The following is a 12,178-nucleotide window of genomic DNA, read 5'->3' on the forward strand; positions in this document are numbered from 1 at the left end:
TCGCTCGGTAAGTCTCCAGTTGTCTACGTGCCTGACATGCGACTTTATTTACTTACGGAACTGCCACACATACACACGTTGTATGTTGTGTATACAGCTATATGCAGCAACATGCATGGTAGAGTGCAGATCAAAAGAGCTGTACATAACCCCTACCCTTCATTTTTTTTTTTTATAGGCAAGGTGGAGGGTTGGGTGGGGTGGGCAGGGTGTCTTGACCCTTTCTGCCTATGCAGTAACATTCCTTTTACCCTCTGAGATGGGTAAAAGGATTCGGCATGTGCTCTGTGATGTGTAAATACAGTAGAACCCCGCTGTTACGTTCCTCACTGCTGCGTTTTCCCGGCTGTTACGTCGTTTTCCGCCGGTCCCGGCATAGCTCCCATAGGATACAATGTATTCGGAACCCCGCTGTTACGTCGTAACTGTCGGACCGTTCCCGTATGATACGTCGCGAAGTGCGCCCGGAGCCGACCGAGTGACTACCAAAGAGAGCGGCCATGGCGCATTTTCACGCAGCTTGGCCTCGTTTGACCGTAATATTAGCCGCATGAGAGGCGCAAGCAACAGAATCTTTCAATTGATTCAAACAAAAGCATGGCCTTCGAGATTCAAATTGCAAAGATGGCGTCTATGACGTCACTGCTCGCGAAAGCAAGGCCTTCGAGATTGGCATTTACTATTGACAAAAGCATAGCCTCTGAGATTTGCATTGCACAAACATGGCGTGTGTGACGTAATTGCTTGCGAAAGCAAGGTCTTCGAGATTGGCATTCACTTCTGCCATCGCGTTGGCGTAGACTCATCATCATCGTTATTTGTCGGAGAACGGGAGGAGTTCGAGCTGGTTGGAGCTCGCATGGTCGTGCGTGCGGTTCGCGGTCGGACTCGCCGCGCCGGTCGTGATTGCGTGTGCTTAGTTTTTTCATGCCTACAGCTGTTGGCGTTAAAAAAATCACATACGTCGATTACATTTCTGTGGATAAGGCCGTCCTAAGCTCCGCGCTCCGCGTTTCTATCCATCGACTAGATCGCGGCTGAGCGCACCAATTTTCGTGCTGCTCGTAAGAATTGAAATAAAATTCTGTACCACTAAATATTTTGCCGTTTTTCCTGTTTCTCGGCTCTTACGTTTCCCGTCTCTTACGTTTATTTCCTACGGTCCCTTCAAAAACGTATCAGCGGGGTTCTACTGTATATCGTAAGAGTTCATGCCATGTGACTGCTACAATTCGGTGCTGTATATGCTATACAGCTAGTAGAAGCTGCGAACAAATGACACTCCTGACCACAAATACTGCATCACACACTCACTCACCTGAGTAGCACTGTGGCTGCAAACTTTACTACGAGCATAGAGCGAGTGATGCTCACGTAATACCCAGTTGAATTGGAGAGTACGGGATATGGCTTGTGTTAAAAACAAAGAAATAGCTTACACAAACAAAGGAAAGCGAAGTGAAGCGATTTAGGGCATGTGGTATTCCTGTGTTCTTTCTGTAACACACGGAGGCGCAAGACTCTCTACTCTTGCTCTTGGAGCGTGTTGTCTCTTGCAAAAATACTTGAAGCCGGTATACAATGAGGTGCTCGGACTTGCAGCTTTCTCGCATAGTTAAGTTGATGAAACTAAATATGAATGCGATATGATGAGTTTCAATTTAACTACAGGACTATCACCTTTGCAATGATCTCCGCTTATATTTTTCTGTGTCATCCAAATCAGTCTGGTTCCTGCAAATTCCGAAATCTCATATCTCGAATAGATGAACTTGTGATGGATTTCAGCTGCATTTCTATTCTAGGGCTCTGAATTTAACTTAATTGACCCCCTGTTAATTGGTGCAATGATTACACAATACATCCAACCGTACTTCCACTTTCATCGTAAGTGCAATATTAGCTGCTCTTCTATCTCTAATTTTTCGTTGCAGAACATGCGCAGCTACGTATATACGATGAACTTCCTATATTTCCTTCTAGAGGATATCGGATAAGCTTGCCTTCATGACTTGCAAGTGGCTGCCGAATGCATTTGAATCAATTTATATACACCTGCATATTTGCTTTTTGTGGTCTGGCTAACATCAACTACTTGGCCTGGGCCACGAAAGGGGCTTAGGCATTCCTAAGTTTGATTGTTTTGCTCTGACGAAATGACAGAACTGGCAACCAATTCATCTGAAATCCCTAATCAGAGATGTTGAAGTGGAGGCATGAAGTATTGAAGCATGGCAGCCAGCTTTCTTTTCTTCATATATGTAGAGCGTGGTGCACAGAATGCACGATGCATACACACAGCAGTTCTACTATGTGTCCATTGCTTCGAAAACCAATACAAGCACTTTAAATGAGCCTGTGCTTTTGGTACAAGTCAGTTTGGTATCTTCAAAAGTACTTCTATGTTCGTCTTCAGAAAAATTCAAATTAGTGCAGTGTTTTTGTTTTGTTTGTTAAAAGCCATGCATGCAACGAATATCAAACTTGCAAATGTTTGTGTTTCTTGGCACACTTTTTGTAACAATGCTATTCTTGGCTTTCACTTGCAGCCTTGTGGTCTATACTATGTGTAATCCTTTTTTTAAATTTTATTTTTACGCACTGCCCGTGGTTTTTACACAGTTCCTAAAGGTTTGTGATTATTGAGGTTGTTTCACAGCTGTAGCTTCCCACAGTAGTGTACAAGTTCACCGGTTCAACTCCCAGATAAACTTTGATGAATGCAGTAAAAGATCGTTTCGTTTTGGAGTGGTAGGTTTGATCTTCGACGAAAATCAACGGCATCCATGGCCCTCCGACAACACTAATGATTCATGGTGTTTTTTTATGGTGCAAGGGCCAACCTGGCCAAAGAGCGCCATGAGATGTTGCGCACAAGAGTCGATGGTTTTGCAAAGGCTCTCTTGCACTTTGGTTGGTCTGTACAAAGTAGACCACAGGCTGATTGCATGTAGCTTTTAATGCATTGAGACATCACGTGAACACAAGTGAAGAGTGTTTGACAGAGCAGCAAGCAGAAAAAAAAGGCACACTAGAACAACATCTCGTGTGTGCACTGCATCGCTAACTTCCTAGCTTTTCTTGTCAAGCACACGCAAAAGACAATTACACTCAGCTCGCACAATCCTTTTCTGTGCCGTGTTGTTTGTTCGAAGTGACTAGAACGTAATGAGTCTCTGCAAGTTAGTGGAATCATGCTGACACAACTCCGTAAGCATTGGTAAAAACAAAAGATGCATGCACTAGATCACGTGTAAACTCCTGCAAAACTTGCTGTAAAAGACCTGCGGACATGGTGAACAGGATATTTAAGCACAGGCACTTCGATACTCAACAGTACTGTAAACTAGAGTCACTTTATAAAAGCTCAGCGTCTCCATAAGATATGCTTTCCTTACAATGGATAAAATGGAGTTCACTGCTCCATGTAAATTTGTAACACCGCTTGAGATCCATAGTGAACAAGGCTGGAAAAGAAACTGTCGAATAATAGGCACACGTGGCTGTTAGCATAACAGAGACAACATGGCGCAATATTATTTACAGCATTGTATCTATATATATGAAATTAAGGATGCGCGCGTGCCTATTCACAAATGCAATATCTGTCACAACACGGAGCCAGTTTACAGACCAGTATGGTCAGGGTCTAAAGGGGTACTGACACCATTTTTCGAAGGCGAGTTTACTCTGCCACACAAATCTCTTGTACACAGAGATGGCTCTGAGCAAGTGTGAAGCTCAGCAAATGCTAAGATATTTTATTTTGATATTAAAGTCAATTTTCCAACGGCGCACCTATCGACGTCGTCACTAGCTTGACGTCAGGCTACAGTACCAATTCTGGTGATCTCGCGAAGAAGTCTGGCTAGTTGTGATGACGTCAGATACCAAAACTTCTAAAATGGCCGCTTGTGCACCACCAGTGGAGCCACGGTGCGAAGCGCCCGTGGAAATGTCGCGATATCTTGCGCGAGCACGTGACGAGAAGCTCATGCCGTGTTGTGACGTCAGGGTACAGTAGGAACCGAAACTAGCTTCTAAAAGCATACTGTAATTAGTTTTTCAGGGTGCACTCACGCTTAGCAGTAAATTTTCAGGGCTCTTGAGGGCTTGGCCTTTCATCTGACAAAAAGAACTGAAAATTTTCACGTCAGTACCCCTTTAAATAAAAGCTGCTTCACTGGAAGTGCTATTTGCAAGAGCCCTATAGCAGCAGCTCTGGAGTGCTGCAAGGTTGAAATTCCTGTACTTCATTAGACAGGTTAACGACGCTAGCAGCACAAGCAACTCGCCTTAATTTACTCTCTGCATGCACAGTCTAAAACACGTGCTACTGCAACCCACTGCTTCAGCAACAACTACAAACTGATTCCGCATCAAAATAATATATTTGTTTTGTCAGACATTCTATCTCCCCTTCCAATAAAACAAACTTTGTTTGTACCATCTATGACGCAAGAGTAAAAAAGAGAGATAAAAATCAGAGCAGTGAACCAAGTTAACAATTCATTTGGCGACTCTCCATGACACAGAAATAACAATGACTGAATTATTTTTTTCTACATAACCAAAACATTCATGCACTAAGTGTTTATTTACAGCAGTATTATGTTTAGTGCTGGTTAACGATTCAGTACCCACCAAATGAAACAATGTGCTGAAAGGCGATTCTGCCGAACAAGCCCAAACAACGTCTGACAAAGGTGTAACGATTTCAAACATTAGATTTTGCAGGGCGACTCACTAAAAGAAACAGGCAGTGCAATTGTAGTAGTCAACAAATGCTGAAGATCAAATCATTCGGCGTAGGTGAAGATTGCTGTAGATGCATGTCAAAGGTGGTTCATGAATGAAGCTGCTCCCGATACGGCACATAGTGCAGTTCAATCTCTGTGTTGCGGGTACCACAAACCCCAAGTTCTGCACTAACTGGGCCAGTTTCGCTTGTTTAATACTATGAAGAAATGGTTCGATGTAGGCATTAACAGGTGGAAGTTTCTGCTTGTTAGTGGCCATTGTGCTGCAGTACCATGACATCGCATCCCTGAGCCACTCCGACTAGCATGGCTGACCAGCACTGCGTGGTTTGGAGTTGCATGGAAATGGGTAATGCACACACATTTTGACGAAGCCATAAAAATGATGCCTGCTGTTTGCCAACGTGACATGCAATTCGCACCGGTACACACTGCATTCAGTAGCTTTAAAGCACTGCGAGCACTATTCACAGCAAACGTAATTCTTGGAAATGTTACATTGCCGAATGCAATGCATCAAGTCTAAAGGCAATACTAGAGGTTACGCACAGTGGAACACGGACATTGCAGGTGGCATTGCAAGCCTGCAAAGTAGCAGGTGGCATAGCGACACGATTAGAAAAGTGTCCATGTGAGCAGTGGCAGCACTGCTGTTCACGTTACACACATGTTCAAAGAACCTCCATTGCCCTTCTATGGAATTTGTTCTGACCAACTGGCCATTAAACGTCTGTATGACTTGTAGCTTGCAATGTACAGTTTAAGCTCTAGCTATGGTTTTTCAACGAAAGTCATTCATGACCTATTACTCATACCTAGTAGTGCAGTGCCAATAAAGGTAAGTTACTAGCAGCTATTCAACAGTCTTCACAACACATTGTGTAAGGTCACACACACCATCACATGTGGGCACTATCCACTTTCTTCACTGTCTTGATGAAATTGCAATGCAGTGGAAGACAACTGTTCACTGGTGTAGCAACTGCTCTGCACATCACGAAAACTAGTACAGGGGTCTCAAACAAGTGGTTCACACCTCTTAGTCTTCTATTTCACAAGTTGCCCAAACATTCCTCAATCTACACTTGGCAGTGACCCCCTGAACTAAATGCACAGTGAAGCTAATGTGTGCTAAGCTCAACACTAATTTGTGCTTTCATAGTCATGATCAGCCAGCTTTTTCAAAGTCTGTGTCATGCCTTTGCGACAGAAGGTGTCCAACACAGTGCTGGTTGCCTTCAGGGTTGACAAAATGTAGTCTGCTTGGTGAGTCACTGGTAAGCCCTCCCTTGCTGCAAGCATCTCAGCTGCGCGGACGCATGTTTCGTTCAGCTTATGTAAGGCGCAAAGCACTTCCAGCTTCTTCTTGTCTCCCAGCGTGGCCACTTCTTCGGCAGGCTCAATCCTTGAAAATGCAAAGCTTGTGCTTTCGGCCAGTGCTTCAGGTGTCATCGTGTTCACCACCTCTTCGGTCATACCCATTGGCTCTGCGAAGATTTCACTTGCATGAATGAGACATGCGTGGATGTGGCGGCACATGTCCGCGCTGCCACAAGTGCACTGGTACCTATGCGGGCAGGCACTGCATTGCTTGCAGCGAGGTTGACAATTGGCCTTGCGGCAGCCGAGAACCTCAGCAACGTCATAGATGACACCTTCATCACTGACTCTCCACTGGTGGTCAGTTACATGAACTATTTGTTCAGGAGAAATGTTCAGTGCATCCTGATGTGCTTCCAAGATTTTCAACTCCATCTGGTGTGTGGACTTACGACCAAGACGTTTCGGCTTCAAAGGTGGATGTTCATGCTCTGGCATGTCTTGTGTATCTGAAGGTACCTCCAGCTCTGGCGAAGTTTCAGCCTGCACCTCTTCAATGTGCATGGTCTCAATTTGTGGCTCCTCAGACTGTAGCTCGTGCATGTGCACTTCTTCGATAGGCACTACCTCAATTGGCATCCCAGCTGATGTCATTGCCTCAAAGGTAACTGTGTCAATAGACACAGTTTCAACAATGTTCATTGTATCGATGGACACAACCTCAACTGGCACTCCATCAGAATCAGTAGCGACTAGTTCACTTAAAGCCAGTCCTGCCTTCTGCTTTTTCGAACTTTCTGCCTCGGGCTGCGTTTGACGCAAAACTTTCATGTAGTTCTCGTACTGTTTGGATTCAGAGGCAAGCAGCAGGTTATGGGCTATCTTGTCTAATCTCTTCACTTTTAGGCGGCTTGCAATGCGCCTGAACAACGTGTGGAAGTCTTCAATGTTGATCTCAAGGTCCCTGAAAAAGCAACTTCCCCACTGCTCCGGCCGTCCGGCATAGGTGGATTCAAACACGTCGCCAAAGCTGGCAGTGTCGCTATCCATCTTGAGCATGCTTATGACCCGGCGCAGCATCTTCTGGAAGGATTCTGCAGACTCCTGGTTGAAGAGCAGTTCTAGCGACCTGTTCACAGCTGCCTGCTTCTCCCGTCCGCGAACCCACGTGTTGACGGCTTCAGTCCATGCACGCTGTATGTGCCACGAAGAAATAATCTTGTGTGGCCGGGGTTCGGCCCCGAAAGCTTCGAGCCAGGCCGTGAAATAGAAGTCGGTGTCTTCCGACATGAAGAATCGCGGCGTGAAGTCGCCCATGTTCTGATGGACGACTTCGAAGAAAGCGGTCACGACAGCAGGGTTGGCAGCGCCACAGACGCACCAGGCAATAGGAACCACCACGCCGGCAGACGTTGTGGCCAAAAGGGCCAGCAATGTGTACTCAGAGCTATGACCAGTCACGGGCTCGACGCAAACAAGTGCGGGGTCTGTGTTGACCAGATCTCGTTGGTAGCGCGTCTGAATCACTAGTGCCATGTCGTCGTCGGCCAAACCCCGAAAACTGCCGACTTCAGCTTCCGTGGAGGCGTCTGAGGTAGCGCCTCGGGATTTGTACAGAAGGATCGGACTGTACGACTGGGCCGCGAAACGCGCGGCAAGCTTGCGAACGCTACGATCGTCGTCCACGTCCAACTTCCAGGAGAGCAGACCTTCTGAGACGGCGATGTTACGGATATCACCCATGGTGATGAGGTGCGTGCGCGTTATTTCCCGCGCGTCCTGCGGGAAATCGCTGCGAATGTTCTCGAGGATGCGGTCAAAAGGCACGCCACGCCGAATCTCGGCCAGAATAGCGCGCCGGTCGGCCGCGGAGATACGAAGGTGGACGACGTCCATGTCGTGGCCGTAGTGGGTCAGACAACCGTTGACGCGCACCGCACCCGTGAGCAGGCACTCGCGAGCGTTCAGGTAGGCGGTACACCAACCGCCCATCTTGCACGAGCCCTGCGATTTGATCCTACGCCGCCGCGCCGTAGTCTTCAGGTTGCTCAGACCCGAGCGGTGACAGACGTAGCGATGGACGGTCGCCCGAGCCTGCGTGTCGCTGGCCCGCGCAGCGAACTGCGTCCGGTTGGCACGAGACACCAGGTCCATCCACTCGCGGAAGTCGTTCATGGACTCGAACTCTTCCTGCACCTCGACCAGCGAGAGGCCGTGCTCGACGACCAAGTGGTCGCGCATATCGTCGCGCCTTGTGGCGACGTAGGCGCAGTCTTGCTCACCGCACTTCACCTCCCGGCCAGCGCGAGCCGCTTTCGTCGGATCAGGCATCACCTTGTGCACGCGTCTCTTGTGCTTGGAGAGGCTGCCCGACGTGCTGAACTCCTTGTGGCACAGCGGGCACTTGGAAAACTTGCCCATGAACGCCATGGCCCTGCATCAACAGCGCGACTGCGCGCAGAGGTGACGCCAACCTTTCAGTATTTAAGCGAGCCGCTTATTCTTCGAGTGTGGGTGCGATCGCTGCTCGGAGAACCAAAAGCTACGAAAACAGCAGATATCACTAGTGACTGCACGAGCCGTGTAAACATCGCAGCCTGTGACCAAAACATGCTGAAAGTAAACAGTTCACCATGGGATGCAAGGGCACACCACGCAGCGCACCATTTTCCCCTGGAAGTCACCGAGGCCGGAAGCATCAACGGCCGGAAGTTAACAACCGGCTAGCGGGGTAGCGAGGTTTCGTTTTAGCCATTGCCTTTCGACGCTAGAAGTTACTTTTACTTGCATCAAAATTACCCTTCAACCACCACCCTTGACACGAAAAGACGCTTAATAAGAGAGAGAACGCGCAAACGAGAAGGTGGCGACGCTGCCGTCATGTTCCGGTACCAAGTCAACCAAGTCCCCGTGACGTGGACGGCAGGCGGACGGCGTCTGCTTCACCCAAGTTCTTAATAAATAAATATGAATTGCGTCGCATTCAAAAGAAGGAGAGACTCCGTTTTTGGGGAACCACAGCAATTTTCCGAACATAGTGGCGGATATATTTAAAAGGCTTGAATTTGTGTCGGTCGCGCTGCAGAGCTTCGGCGCCAAATTCAAAAATGAAGATTTTGCCTTCATTGTCTTTTCTAATGATCAAATTGATGGTGAAATGGAGGACAATGAGATTCTCAAAAAACAGTTTATCAGTCTGAACCGATTTGGCTCAGCATGCGATGTCCAAGTGAGGTCCGTCGTTTTTACGCGACAGCGTTGTGGACAGGAAACCTGGCGTCGTCAGTACAAAGGGGCTTTTCTATAATATGTATAGTTCGATTTCTGCTGAGGACACGTAGACCTTCATTATGCTCCATGGCTTCATTTCCATTGCAGTTGCACATGCACTAAAACGAGTACTTAAAAGGGGTCTATAGCTCATCTTTAGTTGCAGCAAAATTACCATTTTTCTAGGCCCGTGGCATGACTCAAATCGGCTGGGGACTAGGTACGTTCATCTCTTTAAAAAATAGCGTTCCATGTAAAATGAGGAAAAGCAGCGCGCGCCATGTGTGTATCGTCATGCCCTTCAACACTGGTTTATGCAATATAGAACACACCCTCTTATCAATTATTTCGAAAATTATTGTCATCATCACCCCACCAATCTTTCTGCTGTCCTCGACTGCGCTTCCCATCCCATTTGGTGCATCTTTCACCCCCCCCCCCCAGTACCCCAGTACCCCACTTTCCAAAACCAGAATCCTGGAAAAGTTCTTGCCCAAAGCGCACAATGTCGAAGGATGTCATCCTGTATCTGCGTTTTTTTTTTTTTTTCTAGAAATAGGGTCAATTGCGTTGAATCAGAGGCACTTATAGTCGACGGCGTCGCTTGCAGGCGCAATGTCCTCCTCACTGTGGTCGCAGAGCCGTTGCTGGTCGTCATCCGCTGGCGAGGGGGTATCGAGCAAATATCCTGGCACGATGGCCACGAGGAATGTGCGCGACCGCTCGGCGCAAGTGCACAGGAACACGACCCAGCAGGCGACCACGAGCGCGACTCCCGTGAACGTCAGGGCAACGCCCAGGTGCCAATCGAGCAACATGGAAGCGAGGCCGGACAGTAGGACGACGACCGAGAAGCCGAGCGCCGCGTACAACAGCCGATACATGCGGTCTTTGACAGCGTCGTAACGCGAGATGCAGCCGAGTGGGCGTGCTTCCTCCATGAGGCACAGTGGCGGGATACTCGCTGCAGTCGGCTCCTGCGGTAGGCCTTCCGGATGACGCCGTCGTAAAACACGTGCACCGCCATCCGCGCTGGTCGACGGAGCGGCAACGGTCCGCTTGTGGTCGGTCCCGGCTGCCGGGGGCATATTGTTGTCGCGCCTTTGCGGCGCTGACAGGCGATCGGCCGCTGCCATCGTGGGGATGTGCATGAATTGCTGCAGTGTATAGAGCAGAATCTTTTGCTATCGCACGTGCGTTTAGGGCAAGCGTACATAATCTTGATATCGGTTATCACTTGTCGGCGTGGCCAGCGCACAGGTACGTCATATAGTGACCACCCGTCCCGCGACTGACGGGCCTATCCAGCATTGAGGGCTATTACATTGTCCCACGTCCAGCGAGAGATACGGCGATCTTTAAAAAAAAAATGTCCCACAATGTTCAACAGCGCATTGAGTTCAGCAGCATCTGGTCACCCTATAGAGCACTCCTTCCAAGCTTCCGAAAAGTCGGCTGACCGCGTGGTTCACGGCGGAGACGAATGCTTCTGGCGCCAGCTGAACACGTGTTTACAATGACTCAAATTGTGAACATTGCGGTCCCTGAAGCTTGTATAAGCACCAGAATAATTTTTGCCTGATTGAACTAGGCAAACATATGTTAGGAGAGAATAGCCAGGACACGCTATGATCCTATGAATCTATTGCAATAAAGGCCGAAACCATTATCCACCATTATAACGTCAACAGGCTGATTTCCGAGGTAGCTGGAGCGAAAAACTAAATCGACCCTAATGCAAGACCTAGGGGTCTAGGAGTGGCACTCACACTGGTTCTCGAGTAAACACGCAGAAAGAAGTGCGTAGTTGAGATCTGATCCGTCAGGTGGCGCAACGAGCCCTATCCGATTTTCTGTTTACATCTAATTTCTACTAATTATATGACTGCAATTTTAACTTATGACATACCTTAATGTCCACTCTATCATATAAAACCCTAATCATAACCGATTCCAACACGCTTATACACTTTTTATTTTTATCAGGGTTTTCGGACAACTCGCACCGGTGCTAGACATGGTGGTCTGGAGAAAGAGAGAGAGAGAGAAAAAACTTTTATTTATGCAGGCCTCAACGATCGTCCTCGTTGGGTGCAGCCCTTTGTTCAGGGCCGCATTGGCTCGCGCCAAAGTGCTACTCGGTGCTCATGTCACTAAAAAAGTATGATATGATATGTCTTAAAAGTAGCCTTGGTGTGGCAGCTTATATATGCAGCAGTTACAATTAGTGCAATACAATATATATGAATGTGCAAGCATAGACCACGTCACCCGCGCTTATTTCGACGTTTACAGAATCACTTCAGCGTTCGATCCGTACTGACATTGAATGAAATAATAACAAGAGATGGGGTGTCCAACCTTACCGCCATGAGCCCTTTTCTTCTTTTTCTTCCCGTGAATGCCGGGCGTGTCAGTCTGTACGGAATGATATTTTCGGCCGGGAGATAGAGAAATAATTAGATAATTCTTAGCTTGCAAAATAACTACATAGATGTGTTAAAAGGAACTGATTCAGTTTTGACTCACAAGTTATTCCTCGAGAACCGTTAATTTCGCCGTCTTAGGTTCAATTGCTACAAATGAAAGTGAAGGTCATTGCTTTAGTGTTTGATTTCCGCGCCAAAAGCTCAGCACCTGGATGTGAGTGGGACGTTAGGGATCAAATTCCTTTTTTTTTTTTCGTATTTTGGCCGCACTGAGTCGATGAACTGTCGTGAGACTTGTAGTATTAGGTCGCTGACTCTCGTAGAACACAATGTATAATTAATTTTTACCGATAAAGACATATATGGAGGCCCTAAAACATGCCCTAAAAATCTATGACG

At 47.5% G+C, this 12,178-nt stretch overlaps 1 protein-coding gene across 1 annotated transcript; it reads right to left on the reverse strand.

Annotated features, from left to right (window-relative positions):
• Window positions 1–2,824: 2,824 nt before the first annotated feature.
• LOC119386992 (uncharacterized) lies at window positions 2,825–8,770 on the reverse strand. The gene has a single exon (XM_037654291.2). It carries the CDS (start codon window positions 8,508–8,510, stop codon window positions 5,904–5,906), a length of 2,607 nt encoding a protein of 868 aa, XP_037510219.1. The 5' UTR covers window positions 8,511–8,770; the 3' UTR covers window positions 2,825–5,903.
• Between the last annotated feature and the right edge of the window lie 3,408 nt (window positions 8,771–12,178).

The sequence above is a fragment of the Rhipicephalus sanguineus genome, chromosome 3 (assembly GCF_013339695.2).
Source record: "Rhipicephalus sanguineus isolate Rsan-2018 chromosome 3, BIME_Rsan_1.4, whole genome shotgun sequence".
In the NCBI taxonomy this organism is placed as follows: Eukaryota; Metazoa; Arthropoda; class Arachnida; order Ixodida; family Ixodidae; genus Rhipicephalus; species Rhipicephalus sanguineus.